This window comes from Magnolia sinica, chromosome 12, assembly GCF_029962835.1.
Source record: "Magnolia sinica isolate HGM2019 chromosome 12, MsV1, whole genome shotgun sequence".
Classification (NCBI taxonomy): domain Eukaryota; kingdom Viridiplantae; phylum Streptophyta; class Magnoliopsida; order Magnoliales; family Magnoliaceae; genus Magnolia; species Magnolia sinica.
In genome coordinates this window covers 17594940-17612765 of record NC_080584.1, presented here as the reverse complement: position 1 = coordinate 17612765, position 17826 = coordinate 17594940, and the positions used below count along the sequence as shown (strand labels likewise).

Here is a 17826-nt window from a genome sequence, read left to right as displayed (position 1 = left end):
AAGCGTGATCAATTTGGCAAAGAACTCGATTTACCATTATATAACTAAACATATTGATGTGCCATTATTTTATCTGACAAGTGATTGGGGAAGGAGGCGCGACTCTTGAGAAGATCCACATAAGCATGAATCCAGCTAACATGCTTACGAAGGTGGTTCCTGCAAAGAAGTTCAAATTCTGTGCGACTTCTCTGGATCTAGCAAAGATAACAGGAAGATGGAATGTGAACGAGAAGCGATAATTGTGGAGTTATGATGGAGACAAAGTATAAATGGAGGATCGAGTATGGCAAAGAAGCAATGGAGTATGAAGATTGAAGACATGATGGAGATTGTTGTCTAATGTCTTAAATTTGTATGTAACAGGGTATGTCGATGACATCGACAGACCACTCGATTCCATCAAGCAGATGTCGATGCCATCGACAGATGCTCAATCCCATCAAGAAAATTTGAAAAAATCTTAGTTGATTACTGGACAGTTTTGGAGTTGCTACTCGATGGCATCGAAGGTGGTTTCAATGTCACCTCGATGGTTATCAATGCCATAGAAGGTCCCATCAAAGGTGCGTGCAGAATTGCGCAAGTGCACGATTTGTTTTCTATTCTAGTAGTAGTAGTATATATATCAGGTATAATCAGAATTAGGATAGGGTTAGGTTTCTCCAAGATGTTCTTAAGGTTTTGAGAGGGTTTTGGAAAGAAAAAAGGCCAGGGCTTTTTCTCTTGGGGCTTTGATCAATAAGTTTTCAACTCTTGTAACTTCATTTTTCATCGTGCATGCTCACTGTGTTGTGGTTTTTTTCCGCAAGGCTCTTTCCATGTAAATTCATGTCTTTGGTTGGATTTGCTTGCGCAATTATGGTTACTTTGCTTGATTTCTCTTTGTGTGCTTTCACGAGTCCCAACAAAAAAGAGCCATTATGAACATCTTAAAGTAGAAAATTGTAAGGTTAGGAATATTCTAAGACACGTCGTGCATGTGAAGGTTTTTCAAGTACGTTGCTACATTTCTAAGTGCTTATATGGGTTATATGTATTTTTTAATCTTTATCAATGCAAACAAGTTGATAATTGGTATGCATTTGACAGAGAAAAAAAAAAAAAAGAGTTCTGACACTTTCAGGATTACTCTAAAAAAAATTCTCCTTGCTTGGAAAAACTTCACTTAAAGAGTGAATGGTCATTCCTCTAAAGAATGTACTCTACCTCCAGCATTTACGAAAGACTTTTACATATGCAAAAGTCTCTTTATTAAAAATAAATTACCGATTAGAATGAAAAAATTCATTAGGGAAAGAAAATTCAGTGTCATTAAGACCCTATAGATCATTGATTTGCATGACATGACTTACATGTGATTTTGTACTAATAAAAAGATAATGGTTACATAGATATTCAGGATATGCTAATAAATAATATAAGTTGATCAATAGTGGTTTAATTTCACTAACATGTCTTTAACAATCATCCAATTAATTCATATGTTGAGTTATTTGCAATTCAATTTAGTTGCATATATTATAATAGCAGTTGAGTATAAAGGAATTTTTAAACACTGTAAATCTTATAAAGTACCATAATAATTTAAAGTTAGCAGTATATTAGTGTTGATGTATTTGTTAATAAAGGAAAAAAAATATTATAAATTTGTTTATCTATTTAGATTACAGAAAACACGATTCACACACCAAATATATGGTTAAAAAATACAAAATAAAAAACTTTTAAAAGAGTACATATTAATGTTTAATTAAAAAATATCCAACATCATACCAATAATCTTTTCATTTCAGAGATTTCCAATGATGCATGATAGTTCACAATGAGTCTTATCATATAAATTGTAATGCTCATACAAGCTTAAGTCACAGTAATATTACTTTGAGTTACAATGTACCATTATTAGTTTTGGACCTCTCTAAGTTTAAGAGATAACCATGTATTTTACTCCAATATATATAGTTTACTCCAATAGCTCAATATCTCCTGCAACATTCGATGCCTATATCCCAAAATAAGTTGTCAGAAAATATAAATTTAGATTATTTTCATAAATGACCACTTAATATGCACATATTTATTTAGTCAAACTGAAATCAATTATTAAATTTCTCTTAAGAAAACTGTAATGAAAGCTTTAAACTTATTCTTAATTTCTACTTGGGCACATATATAAATGTTGCAATGATAGATATAATAAATAACTTTGAGTTTAACTAATCTACTTTATTCTTATACTTGTATGAATTATATAGACTCGGTATGAATAACATGAGCACATGACACATCTAATGCATGTCCACACCGTAAATGTGTTTTTGCTATCATACAACTTAAGCAAAAAGGTATATATTCTTCATTACACAATTTTAAATGTGGATACACGTCTCAAAATTCAGCTAACCTGACTAAGACATGTAAAAAGCATGCCGCATAGGGGCTCGATCCAATCCATCCATCAGGTTGGACCTTGTACATATTTCCCCTAAAATAAATCTTGTCCACTTAGCATGTGGGGCCTAATATAACTATTTTGATATTTATTATCCTATAAATATTTTCAATCTAAAAATTATTAAATATAGATTCAAATAAAACAAATAATTTATAATTATATGAAAATTAAAATTCAAGTTATAGAACAGGAAAACTGTTAAAAATTAATGAAAATGATTAAGTATTAAAATTTAATTTAGTATAGCTTACATGGTGGATTGATAGGACTCCTCATGATTAGATAAACGGTCCAACACGAGGAATTGCAGAATAGAGTTTGATAATTCCACACGTGCGCCATTGACATGCACTCACACGTGCCAATATGGAAAATGCATGGGCATGATCTGATTTTTACATGAGGGGGATACACGGACTAAATCATCTGGCCTAAAATCAGGCCTTTTGAAACCCAGCCGAAAAAGATTGGTTTTAACTGCCAACTTTTTTTCTTTTTAAAAAATAAAAAATAAAATTTAACACACGCCCGCCGTGGGATTTCACCACTACCACTGGTGGGTAGTCGAACCCTTGACCCGGTGCTAAAACTCCTGGGAATCTACCACCCGGGTGAGAGACCCAATTTTAACTGCTAACTTACTCTTTATATTGTGGCCCACCTTTGCTGTCAAATGGCGTCATTTTTAAGGTAGAGGATCTAAGGAGCATAGCCCATGGCTCACCTGATGGAACACTCACACATCAACCACGTGTTAACATCTGGACGGGGGACTGGAATCCTCTACAACACCGGTGCCATAAAACACCAAAGTAGAGCTGGGCATGGACGGCTCGACTCGGCAAACTCAACTCGTCCGGCTTGTTCAGACCTAACTCGATCCGAACTACTTAGACTTTGTTCAATCCGAACTCAAACTGAGTTGAGTTCGGGTCACCCAGTAACTCGACTCAACTCGGCTCGACCCAAAATCCAACTCAGTACTGACTTGAATTGATTCAAAACTCCGACGCCTAACTTCCGTACACGACTGATTTTTGGGATATCCCATAGTGTAAAGGGTATAAAGGGGACCCATCAAATGTATGGTGCTGATGTTTGACACACATCACAGTGGGGCCCATACAGCTCGACCTCATGGGAAGTTCCCATGAAGTCGACCTCATATATATATATATATATATATATATATATATATATAAACTAGATCTTGCGTTTCAAATCTGAGAGGCCGTGTAGCTGATGGAGAGGCTGCAATTCTGGCAAGCACACTTAGGTTTTGAGTTGTGATTTCAGCCCATAGATACCATTGCACCCGACCCAACTCAGTGCCGACTCAACCTGACTCGGTATTTGTGACCAAGTCGGATTCTGTTCAAATTAGTTCAGGTCAGACCTGGACTCGGATTGGATCAGGCATGTTTGACTCGGCGCCGAGTCAGATCAAGTGGGGTCAACCCTAACTTGGTCCGACTCGATGCCCAGCCCTACACCCAAGTTAAGGGCCCACCATGTTATATATGTAAAATCCACTCCTGTTAGATCCACAACTCATATGAGGCCACACTACATGGAAGAATGGGATGGAATGCCAACGGTAGGTTTGTGGGGCCACCATCAAATCCGTTCATCAGGTGGAAAGAGAAGATACAAGAACCATCTGGATACAAAATTCAAGTGGGCCACACAGCGAACTTAGCAGTTTAGAGGAATTTCACATTGTTCCCATTGGTGTGGCCCATATGAGCTTTTAATCAGGCTTATCTTCTAGATGTACAGTCCAAATAATGATTTTCACCCTATGGACGGGATGGATTTCACGTATACACCATGGTGTACCCCACAGAGCTCGAGTCTTTTATGCATTGCTTAAAACAGGTGTTGTAAGTGGCCTTCCAGTGATCCTAACCGTTTAGAATGTACATCTCATTGTGGGTGAGACATAAATCAAAAGATGGCATCGATCAAACAATACAGACCATCCGATCTGTGACACTTCATTAACCCATATACTTCTTTAAATGATAGTATGACCCCTCATCTCATGAGACCATCCTCAGGATCCCATGGTTTGGTCCCAACTCTTACATGCAAATGGATGTTCCAACCATCTGGACCATCCAAATGGTAGACCCTTGACTGCTCATAGATTCTATATTTCTTGAACAATACCAATCACACCGACTTCTTCCTCTTTTCTCTTTCTTTTCGTGGGGTCAGGTTGGCCCCAGATTTTGAAGTAATCAGGTCAGGCCTAAAGGTTATAATCAATATAGTGCATACCTCATAACCATAATTCAAGTCGACCCCACGACGACCAAATTCTTATTTTGACTCGATATTTAATGATTAGATTAAATACATTTATCATGATAATTTTTTTTTTCTTTTTTTTAAGACCCAGGGTGTCCCCACCTCTTTTTTAAAGTGAGACTAATCCCCGCGGATACACACAATCACCCACAACCACATGTATCGAGTAAAGCCAATTGTGATAAATATTGAAATAGTTAAGTAATATAAAATAGCTGAAATAGACATTTCCCATATATATATATATATATATATATATATATATATATATATATATATATATATATATATATATATATATATAAGGTGCCTTAGGCTCGACTGAATGCAAGCAAGCCAAGTAAACTCTCTAAAGCAGGTTTCCCAGTGACTCGGCTCAAAATCCCACTGTGTTAAGCTGATTCGAGTCTAACTTGGCGATTTTAAGAACAATAATTAGCACATGGGTGAAACCCAAATCAATCAAAATGGAGTATCCTTATCCTCTCTTGATAATTTCTCCGCGTATGATGGAAAATAAGCTGGAAATTGTATTCTTCTAATTCAATTTTTCCCAAACTATAAAAAATTAAAAAAAAAAAAGAACTGAAGAAAAACCATAGGCGACAAAAAGCTCTACTTCGCATTCTCACCACTGGTTGCGGTCACCAAGAATATGTAATCTTACAAAAGGTTAGGTCCAAAAGAATCAATGAGACCAACATCTTTGACACAATTTTCGGTTCACCCATAAATAACTATATCAAGCAGAAAAAAAGAAAAAAAAGCAGGCCTTCAGTTCCCCTTGATAGATAGGGTGAAGAGAACAGAACTACTAAACTCAGTTTCCAATACCGTGTAGGAAGCTCTTTCAGACAATAATAAAGTTACAACCTCCACAAATTCTTCTCATCCGCCAAGCAACAATTAGAGATGACTAGACAGTGTACCGTCAACCACTTCGAACCCCTCGAAGAGTTGTTTTCTTTCTTTCTTTTTTTTTAATGATTCGTCCCCACCGCATTGTTAGTCCTTCCCAATGGTAAATGAGCTTGGACCACAGATAAGCTACTTCCCTTTGAGTTTACAGTAGGCGTATAAACCAGAGCCGAGAAAGCCGAGAAGCTGCCCAATAATGTTTAACTGAAATTGAAACATAATAGTTTTCTAGCATGAGAGGGAGAAATGACCAATAAAGGCAGACACAATAAGAATGAGGACATCGATATTGAAGAGAGATTCATACTCACCAGATCAAATGGAAGCCCGCCAAACAGTAGCCAACCCAGTCCAACAGTGAAGATATCCTATAGCAAATGGCACAAAGGTGAGCATCAGAAATAAGGGAGAAAGGGACTATCGCCTCAGCTAATTTATAGTTAACTGAGGCAAAGGATTGATGCGGGCCAATTATTTGATGAGCCCCACTGACTGAGAGGGCCACCCAAGAACTACCTCAGAATGGAAAATCCTAACCCTTTGATAGCATGCCTGTAAATAGACGTCCATAGCCAACAGAAAATCGGCAGATGATTGAATGGTAAGGATCTTTCAATCTGCGAACTGTGGCACATCCCACATACAGTGGGAGTCATCATATTAACAGCCTGGATCATGGACAGGCCCCACATGTACAATATCCCACCCAGCGTTTTAGATAGCTTACACCATGTAGTGTAGCTTAGCCTTAACACAACATAGCTCATGCAGCCTACGCTGCATGATAATTTGCATATGCTACACACAACACAGACTACGCTACATGCTACGAAGCTCATTACAACATTAAAACCAATTAATGTTTTCCATATGATTTGTTACATTTTTCTATTTTCAATAAAAATTAGTTGATCTTTTCAATGCTTTTAGTAAAATAATACAAGTAATAATATTAAATCAGTTCCGTTGCTCTTTCTTTACCTTTATACTTGATCATCGCCCTTTCTTTACCTTTATACTTAATCGTTGCTCTTTCTTTACCTTTATACTTAATCATTGCCCTTTCTTATTACTTCAGGCTGCATTTGGTTGCACCAAATATCATGAAATTTCATTATTAAGCAGTCTAATTTAGTGCAAATATCATGAAATTGGTGCAACCAAGTGCAACCTTGATTAAAAATCTAGACGTAGAGTGGAGCTTACACTACATGCTATGTAGCTTATGCCTCACGCTTCAGAGGGGTAAATGCTACGCTACACGCTATTCGCTATTTAAAACACTGATCCCACCTCTCCGCAAAATCACATTTTCCTCAACAAGATGGTTGATAAATAGGTTAGTATGCAAACCTTCAAATTGCCACACATTGTTTGCGTAAGTGCAGAATTGAGTGTCGTATTCAAAAAGATGCTGTAATTCAAGAAGAATGCCATTATACAAGAAAGAAGCATCACAGCCTGCAAAACAATTAAATACATTCTAGTTAGCTCCAAGTAATAATCACAGTGGAATGATAGTAATTAGGAAAAAATGGTAGCCAGCTTCGTAAGTATACCATAAACAGAATGTGAAACGCATTCACAGGCTTCTCCTGTACTCATCATGTAAGATTAACATGAATGCAGTTGAAACGTCGCAACGTTTCTCTTCCAAATGGCAGGTAAATGCCAACTGTGTTATCATGTATGACATCCAACCTGTCCAAAACTTTGACCCATCAAAAGAACACCTGGCGCAAAAAATCAGCCCAAGCTACTCATCAGATGGGCTACAAAGTATAAAACAATACAAGTCACCGATCTGACCCTAAGTACATGAGAGGCCCAATTTATTGACCAGATCAGCTTGATTTTTGTGTCAGGTTCTCTTAATCAATGTGCCAACCTCTCCAAGGGTTGGATGTCGTACACACTTGACCCATTTAAGTAAATAGGTCGGACTTGGGTTGATCCCTACCAATGTTGTCGAATCGCATATGCACAACCGCTTTTCTCTTTTTTTGAAATTAAAAAAGAAAAAAAATGGAAAAGGTCAAACAAAAATTGTAAAAAATTAAGAAATTAAGGGTAACTTTCAGAAGTTAATAAATAACTAATTTTACATATTCAAAATATATTTGAGAGAAATAAAATCAATTAAACAATGAATTAAACATCAAGTACTTGAATCTTGATCTTCCAACTTCCAAGAGAGAGAGAGAGAGAGAGAGAGAGAGAGACTTTCCGACCAGATTGACCACAGACCCACTAGCAAACATTGCCGACCAGAATACGTACCAACGAATCCATTTTCCCTCCTCTCTCTCTCTCTCTGAAGAAAGAAAAGATAAAAAGAGCCCACTCAACAGGGACCCAACAACTAAAGATTTAACAAAAGACAGCCCATTCCGAAACTAATCCATTTTCTGTTGTTCTCTCATTATTAATATAATTCAAATAAAATTTTAATAAACATCTACCAAGTTTGCTCTCCATGTGTTATATGCTTGCAAAAGTGTGCCGTAACGGCCGTTACACAACGGTTACTGTGACAACCATTATGTGTTATAGAAAAAACACCCCATAACCCTGCATTACAGGACTGATGCATTTTTTTCAAAAAAAAAAGTGCCATAATGACCGTTACGGCCCGTATTGTAACAGTAATGATGATGCCCGTTAAAGCCACCGTCACTGTTAAGGAATAACTTGATGCTTACATTTATACCATAATATCTTCCAATGTTAGCGTGTAGCTTTATAAATGTGTACGAGCAGTGTTCAAAATATCACCCATATTATCAATAATATTGGTGGATATTATCTGTATTGCATTCGCACCTAAAAGATACAAATACTAGGGGAAACTAAAATTTGCAAGATATTGCTAATAATATCGATGATATTATGGCATGTACTGACGATATTGTTAGATATCTGCAGCATCCCTTTAAAATAAATACATTGTATCGTCAATACATGTGGTATTAACACAGGTATCAACAATATCAGTGATAATTAATACAGAAATTCCAGCAAATAAAAAATTAGGAAAAAATAAAAAATAATAAAATGAAATCTTTTGGGGGATCTTTCCTTGGTTTCTTAATTAGTGCATTATGTGTGCTGAATTATTGAATTGTTTCTTAAAAATTAATGCATTAAAAGCATAATTTATTAATTAAATATTTTTTTGACAGCACATAGTTGGGCTGTCAAACAATGGAAACTATTATGTACAGTTGTTTTTGTGATATTTTGACTCCTAAGTGTGTAACCATGTGTCTTTTAACATAAGTTTCACTGAAAAATTCCACATTTTTCCTAATGTTTCCTTTAGACAACAATACATTCCCCAACAACTGCAACATTATCAACAATATCAATACATGTTTCTGTATCCCAGATCTCTGATACATTTAACGATAACAATATTTTGAACATTGTGTATGAGTGCAGGAGTTTTAGGTGTCACCGTGTCTAACAAGTAACAGCCTGTTGCCTGTGGCTGAAACTGACACACATGGCACCCACTATACAATTCATGCAGATGCCCCAGGGGCACCAAGAAAGTTAAAATTTACCATGTAGTACTTTCCACCAGTGATATCTTTAGAGAGTGGAGTTGCTGCAAACAAGGTCTTAGAACATTATAAGAAAGGAACTTCTTGTGAGATGAAGTACCTGAAAGCCAGGAGAGTATAGATGAGGAAAGTTCATTGTCATCTCCAAATCACCTCGGATAAATGTCCAAAATAACAAAACTGGTCCGCATATCAATCCTGCAGAGAAATGAGAAAACGATAATAATAATTATAATGATGATGATGATGATTATGATGATGGTAGTGATATTACAAGTGACTACTAGGCAACAAAATATACAATACACAAACTCATAATTCATCATGTAATGAATGTTATTTAGATATAACAAAAATTACAACATTAATTACCATTGCACCACATCAAACCAAAGCTGTTGAGCCCACTAGATTTCCCTGAGAAAATAAAATATACAACACAATGGTAAATAGACCAAACATTGAGCCTCAGTACAAAAAGTGAACATGAAAAAATCTTAGGATGAAACCAATACCAATGCGGGCAATAGTTGCAAGATATATTGCAGTAGTGATGTTGGATACGAAAACAATGGCATAGCCATAGGAGTCGAATGACAAGTCCCGAGCTCCCGCAACAAATGCTCCAAATACAATCAACCCCACACTGATGAAACCCTTGCAGTTTGCCAAGGAGAAAGGAATCAGAAACATAAAACGTAATTTGAAAAACAAAAATCTGAATTACTTCACAAGATATGCTATAAACAATTCAGGGTGCTAGGATATAATTAGTGATTCACTGACTAACCTGGTTTTCATATTAGATAATTGGTATGCCTGGAGCATTTAACAGTAAAATACATGTCTCAAGCATTTAAAGAAAAAAAATTACAATGTTGCTTCCATAGATCAACCACTTGCACCAAAGACCCAATAAGCATATGATACCATGAAAGGTTTAGAAACTGCAAATCAAATTAGTCTGTGTTACCAGAGTACCGGTATGGCAAGGGTCAGGTTAAGCACCAAAGACCCAGTAAGCATATGATACATGATGCAGTTTCATCCAATCACCCAAAAATGTCCACGATAACCCATAAGCTGCCCAATTGAAGGGAAAGGCATCCGATTGACTTGTGGACCCCACAAGATCATCTGGATGAGATTTTCACAGGACTGTCAGACAGTGGGGTCGACAATCATAAGGATCAAATACAAGAAATGATAGAACTGGTCTTTTTTAGGGTTTATATACAAACAGTATGAAGTATGTAGAAGTTTTATACAAACCAACAACCCATAGAGCCATAAAGTCGAATGGATTTTGGTACTTTTAGTAGTTTGGGTATAGTTAGGAATTCTTTAGTTAATCATTGTCCTTTTTATGGTGAGATTGGTTTAAAAATTAATTAGGGGTTTTGGTTGGATTAGGAAACACTCATAGCCAATATAAATTAAGTAGAGATTTAAATTTAATTGCCATTTTAGTATGCAGAGAGGCTATATATGACTCAAGAAATATGATATATTCGATTGAATAAAAGAAGTCTTTTGATTCCTATTATTGGAACTTTGTTTTTAAGAAGTGAGGCTCTTCAGAAACCCTATGGGTGAGGCTCCTCTAGCACTTGCATTGTGGTGGGATTCCATGAATTTATCCTCTCTACTTCTTTGATCTTAAATTCTTCTCTTCTGCTCCCTACATCTCTTTGCATCTTCGGATGAATTCAGAAGGCTCAGACATGAATTAATAATCTGCCCTGCTGTTGGAATCTGGAAATTGTGGAAAGGTATGTCCCCTTATGCTAAAAAAATGAAGCTAAACTTGTTTATTAGCTTTGATTTCCATCAATACAGGCACGGCAAAGTTAAAGAGTACTCACAAGTATAATTTTGTCAACATACTCCCAAACAATATTAGAAGTTGATTTTGTTGCCCAATTGAGACGATCCCAGAAATTCTAATTAATCAAAAACTCCAGAGTGCTTATAAGTATTTATGATGGACCTAAAGAGAGAATGGATGGAGGTGATCGATGATAGGTCTGATCCCTTGAGGAATCAGCAAGCATGTTGTCCTCAACCTGGATGAAACTGAAAGGTATATTTCAACGGCAGCTCTAAAGAGAATTCGGGTCCAGCGGGAAATGCTGGGTGGGTTTCGTTGCCTTCCGCTGGGATCGGAGTAGTAGACTCCAATGAAGTTGAGCTGCACACTCTTTGCCAAGGCGTGAAAGAATTCGCCCAGTTGCATTCTCCCCCCTTCCATCAAATGAAGGCAACTCAGCAAATGTTTTTTTTTTTTTTTGAAGGGTAACAAGTGCTTTTATTGAAAAGACGCTGTGAAGGAGAAAATTTAAATTACAATCCTTCAAACTATTTAGATTTGAAGCCCATTCCAAGATCAGAGATTTGGCCCTTAAGAAGACTTCCGCTTCCTTGAGAGGCGTGAAAGAGTTCACCCAGTTGCATTCTCCCCCTTCCATCATTGAAGGCAACTTGGCAAATGCTTCTTCTTTTTTTTGGAAGGGTAACAAGCACTTTATTGAAAAGATGCCAAGAAGGCGACACAAACTACAAACAGACTGCAAACAAAGCAGAAAATTTAAATTACAATCCTTCAAACTATTTAGATCTGAAGCCCATTACAAGATCAGAGATTTGGCCCTTAGGAAGACTTTCGCTTCCTTGCAATAAGTATTTGCAAAACATATGCTATTTCTTTCCACCCAAATTGTCCACAATATAGCCAAGGCTGCCATCCTCCAAACCATCATCTCTTGTGGGCTGAATGCAATTTTGGTGGGATGATCCAACAAATAACAATGGCAGTTAGCTAGCTGGATTGAAGAAATCTAAGAAATGGAGGGAAATATCTCATTTTCATTCATCCATGCTCATACAGAAGCTAATGACTTTGCTGATGATCTTGCTAGGAAAACAGAGTGAGCTTAAATTTCTTGTGGTTGGAGATTCCCTCCCCCTTAATTTAATATAATAAAAAAAATCTACAGTTCAGAATCCTAATAGATTAGGGATTTCAAACATTGTCGAAAGGGAGTTCCTTAGCCTTATCCAAGTCCCCAACTCATGTGCTCAAGTTTTTTGATGGATCATCCAACTTAGATGCAAGTATAGCTTCAATACTATCAGCAATGCATGCACTGAGAGAGAGAGAGAGAGAGAGAGAGAGAGAGAGAGGCTGCATACCTGCCGACAACAGAAGATGTATACTTCTGCCCTGTAAGAAGATATTCCACCATCATAGTAAACACCACAGTAGTCCGCCTAAGGGTGGTGTACATGGGAACATTTACTCCCCGTACAGATTCCATCGTGGCCAGCTTTCAGCAGAGAAACAAAAGAGGTGGGTGCATTACTTATAACTGGAAGGAAAGAGACGAACTGGTAAACTTCCACCTAAATAAATTGGCTACACTACACAATTAAAAAACATACCATATAAAGTAAATATGATATAGCAAGAGGCAGGGTATGAAGCAGAGTCTCAAACGATACAAGAAATGGAGAGGAGTTATCAGAGACACTCCAGGGTTCGCCTACTGTGAAAGAAATTATCTTCCAGCGCCTCATTGCATACAGAAAAGAAGTTGAACATATCATCTGTGACAAAATCATGTCAAACACTTCAAGAAATTAACGCAAAATTCACAAGAATCATTATCAATATGCAATATTTCAGCAAGATCTCTTGAAATGAACTATAACAAACATTATTTGAAATGGAAAATGAGGCAAATATATGATTATGCATTTGAAGCAGTGAAATACACTTGACGATAAGGCTGAGAAATTCTAATTCAGATCCTTAAAGGAGCTAAAGCAGCAGGATTGCAACTGATTTCTATTCCAAAACTATCTATCCACCAATCCTGTGACACTACACAAGACTTGGGAAAGAGGCTCACTCTGACAACCCACATAGGACTTGCCCTTATACATACCAATTTAAAATAATGCCTCACTAAAGAGGCTCAAATAAAGCCAATAAAAAAAGAGGCTCGAATAAGGACAGATAGAGTAAATAACAGAAACAGAGAGGAATCAACTATTCCACCTCCAACGAATTACACTATGACTAAAAGATAACAATCCCCCTCAAGCTGGAGTGAAGAGCTAATTTATGATACCTGAATCCATCAAATCCATTGCTTAACCGAGACGGATATTATACAACAAGGGTGTGGGGGTGGATTCATGTGCGTATGTCTTCGCCATACGGAATATTCTACATTCAAAAATAATTAAAACCTATTAAAATGTTTAATTTATTTTATTAATAAGAACTAAAATATTGCAAATATACTACAGTGGTGTCCTCGAAACCAAGATTTGAGGGTCACGGGACTTCTACGATCAATAACGAAGGAAAGGCTCCTCCAGTCCATAATGAAGGAAGGGCTCCTTTAGATCAATTTTCCTTCTGACAGGACGAGCAAATGAGAAGTAAATTGATTAAAGGGACATAATACTTCAAATCTAGAATCTTCCAAACAAAGCAGATTTTATGGGCATGAACTGCCTTCCAGTGTAGAAGATTTCCATGGCATCACACTTCGACTGTGGTTCCCAACTCCCAGCAGATCTACAGTTTCAATCGTCGAACCATGGGCCCACAGTGGAGACAGCTAATCTATAGGTTTGGAGCAGAGAATGGAGATTGGGTTGGTGGGCCAGGTGGGGATGAGAGGAAAAGGGAAAGAGAGAAGGTGGGAGGGAGAGAGATTTCCCCAACATGAACAAAATGGGAAATATTCCTTTTTTGGATGAAATTTTTAACTCCGTTTCCATGGAAAATGGAATAGGGAAATGAATTTACATAGAAATTGAAAATCCATCATGAGAATATAAACCAACAGAAATGCTAGATCCTATTTAATAGGAGATTGTTGTAAATGTTAAGATATTAAAGCCAGACTCTTAGTATATTTACCCAGTCACCAAATGAGAGTCCAAACCAAATTTAATTCATATACTCAACCTCTTCATTGAAAGTTAGGGTTTCTTTTCAACTTAGTTTATTAAAAGGCATAAATAGACGAAAACAAGGAATCATTATTATTTTGTGAAGTAGACAAAGACCATATTTTTATGCATTGTCCTTCCACAATGAGCTTTGGATGTGATTCTTAAACCTCTTTGGAGTGGCATGAAGCGTGCCGAAGTCCATTGCTAGCGTTATGGGAGCATGGAACTAGCTTCTAGTCTCAAAGAGGAATTCTTTAGAACCATATTCTCTTGGCAGTAATATGTTCTGTTTGGATAGTATGAAATAATATAAAGTTCCGTAATTGGCAGGAAATGGGAAGGGACCATGAAAAAAGGTAAAATAGAGTGTCGTCTCCATTGTTCCGAGTACCGGTATCGCCAACTCGGCGATACCAATCTCCGATAACTTTGGTAGTACCAGAAATTTCAGGTATCAACAATATATCAGTAATATATCGCTAAGTATCGCCAATGTTTTCAACTGTGTAAATTCCAAATGTCGCTTGTATCAGCGATATTTTGATAATATCGCCAATGTATCGATATTGCCAAATATCTATTTAATTAAAAAAATCATTTTGAATTTTTTTTATGGGTGCATGGCTGTATGATGAAATGCATCTTTGTATGTGTATATATGTATGCATGCATGGATGGATGGATGGATCATGGATGTATGTATGTATGCATGGATGGATGAATGGTTGGTTGGATTGGATGGAAGGATGGATGGTTGGATGTATAGATGTGTGTATGTGTGTATGCATGCATGCATGGATGGATCATGCATGTGTATATATTTATGTGTCATTGTATGTATGCATGCATGCATAGCTAGTTGGATGGATGGATGGATCGTGCATGTGTATTTGTATGTATGTATGTGCATGCATGGATGGATGGTTGGATAGATTGATGTACAGATGGATGGTTGGATAGATTGATGTACGGATGGATGGATTCACCATTTTCCCCATGTTTCCCTAATGTTTCCCTTTGTCAAGAATACACGCTTTTAGGCCCCCATTAAAGGGAAACTTATTATTTGATTCCTAAATATGCAAATATGCGTGTTTTTTTTTTCTATAATTTGATTCTTAAATATGCAAATATATATATTTTAGCATCTCCTGAAGTATCGTTAAAAAATCCCACTATTTTCCCCATGTTTCCTAGAGTTAGTAGCGTTACATTCGTTTAGAATTATTTTTTTCTCATGGTAAACTTCACCTTTTAAGCTTTTTCTAAATGACCAAAACTTTACTTTCCAATTCTAAACCACTACTATAAGGATTGACTATTTTTAGACAAAAATACCTTGCTTTATGGGTTATATTCCTTTCATTCACTTATACCCAAAAACCTAAAAATCCATCTTCTTTTCATCGTTTTTCTTCCTAAAATCTCCATTGAATCTCCGGATACTATCATTTTACATCTACACTCTTGCTCAGGGCTTCATTCATTGCTTCAAACTGGTCGCATTGATAAACTTGGAATCTTTCGCTTTTGTCCATAAGGGTTTTCTACAACCTTTCAAAGGGTTCTAAATCGTGTTTCACTTCAACACACTCTTCTTCTTCTTCTTTTACTTTAACTCGAGTTTCACTGGTATGGTGGCTGTGGAAGGTAAGGATGTTTAAAAAAGTTGGTGGGTTAATGGTGAAGTTTACAATGAGAAGAATCTCAAGAATGAATGTATTTTTTTGCAGTTAACGAAAATTCATCGAGTACATGTGCAAATTCACCTAGTGCTCGGTCAAATTCAACTAGTAATTCACTGAGTAATTGGTTAAATTCAACTAGTGCTTGTTGAAAATTGACCGAGAACTAGCTGAAATTGACTGAGAGACTTTGCTAAAATACACCGAGAAGTCGATGAAAATTGACCGAGAAGTCGAGAACTCGCTGAAATACACCAAGAAGTAAATGAAAATAGACCAAGAACTCACTGAAATTCACTGAGAACTCGATGAAATTGGCCAAGAACTCGCAGAAAATTGACCGAGAACTCGCTGAAATTCATCGAGAACCCAATAAATTGACCTAGAACTCGGGCAAATTGACTGAGAACTCGCTGAAATTGACTGAGAACTTGCTGAATTGACCGAGAACTTGATGAAATTCACCAAGAACTCGCTAAAATTGACAGAGAATTCGAGCAAATTAACCGAGAACTCGATGAAATTGACCGAGAACTCGCTGAAATTCATCGAGAACTCAGGTAATTTCACCGAGAACTCGAGCAAATTGACCGATAACTCGCTAAAACTGACCGAGAACTCGGGCAAATTAACTGAGAACTCGCTGAAATTGACCGAGAACTCTCTAAAATTCACCGAGAACTCAGGCAAATTGACCGATACTCAATAAATTTCACCGAGAACTTGGGCAAATGCACTGAGAACTCGCTGAAATTGACTGAGAACCGTGCAAATTGACAAAGTAATCGTGCAAATTTTCAACCGATCACTCGGTGAAATTGGTCGAGAAGTTGCTGAAATTGACCGAGAACTTCATGAAATTGACTGAGAACTTATTGAAATAGACGAAGAACTCGGGCAAATTGACCAAGAACCCCCTGAAATTCACCGAGAACTCACTGAAAACTTACCGAGAACTCAAGCAATTTGACCGAGAACTCGGGCAATTTGACCGAGAACTCACTAAAGTAGACCGAGAACTCGGTCAAATTGATCGAGAACTTGGGAAATTGACCGAGAACTCATTGAAATTGACCAAGAACTCGCCGAAAATTAATGAAAAACTCGCTGAAATTGGTAAAATTCACCTAGTAATTCACCGAGTAATTGGTTAATTTCACCTAGTACATGTGAATATTAACCAAGTTCTATCTTATGGTATGCTCTTATTGTGTAATGATTCGCTGAGAATACCTCATTGTGTTTGTTTTCAGTTAATGACTGCGAGAATCATCGTATGCTCTTATTGTGAGGACTTAATATGTGAAAACAATGAATACACATACAAGGGTTGAAAGTCGAAAAGTATTGCTTTGAGTGTTGAGACTACATATGAGGAGCTTATATCTAAAATGTACAAGATTATTAAGAGTACACTGAAGAATTATAATATTAGGATGAAAGTATTATACCCTTGCTCAAACCAATCAATCCCTCCAACTGAAATCGAAGACGACGAAGATGTGAGAGTGTTCTTAGCAAGAAAGTTGAAGCATTCGGATAAAGACATCCCTTTAATCATAGAGATAGCACATCGCATTAATGAGACAATGCGTGAAGACTCTGTGGGTTGTAGTGGTGTTGAACATGATGCCCTTACAATTGGAAATGTGTGTGAGGAACATGGCATGAAATTTGCACGAGTTCCCGGTCGATTTGCACGAGTTCTCGATCATTTGCACGAGTTCTCGTTCAATTTCACCGAGTTCTCGGTCAATTTTAGCGAGTTCTCGATCAATTTCAACGAGAATTTGGGCAATTTCACCGAAGACACTCGAGTAATTTCACCGAGAACTCTTGCAAATTAACCAAGAACTCGATAAAATTGACCAAGAACTACGGCAAATTGACCGAGAACTTGGTGAAATTGACCGAG

The 17826-nt window shown here is 37.0% G+C and overlaps 1 protein-coding gene across 1 annotated transcript in view; it reads right to left on the bottom strand.

Moving 5' to 3' along the window:
• Positions 1 to 5372: 5372 nt before the first annotated feature.
• LOC131221036 (UDP-N-acetylglucosamine transporter UGNT1) overlaps positions 5373 to 17826 on the bottom strand; it is a 31539-nt gene continuing 19085 nt past the window's right edge. Inside the window, exons 3-10 of the mRNA XM_058216120.1 lie at positions 12697 to 12861; positions 12448 to 12581; positions 9771 to 9901; positions 9628 to 9672; positions 9356 to 9453; positions 7043 to 7150; positions 6001 to 6057; positions 5373 to 5893 (exon numbers count right to left, since the gene is read on the bottom strand). Coding sequence (XP_058072103.1) covers positions 5819 to 5893; positions 6001 to 6057; positions 7043 to 7150; positions 9356 to 9453; positions 9628 to 9672; positions 9771 to 9901; positions 12448 to 12581; positions 12697 to 12861 — 813 coding nt within the window. The 3' untranslated portion in view covers positions 5373 to 5818. The remainder of the gene's footprint in view (positions 5894 to 6000; positions 6058 to 7042; positions 7151 to 9355; positions 9454 to 9627; positions 9673 to 9770; positions 9902 to 12447; positions 12582 to 12696; positions 12862 to 17826) is intronic.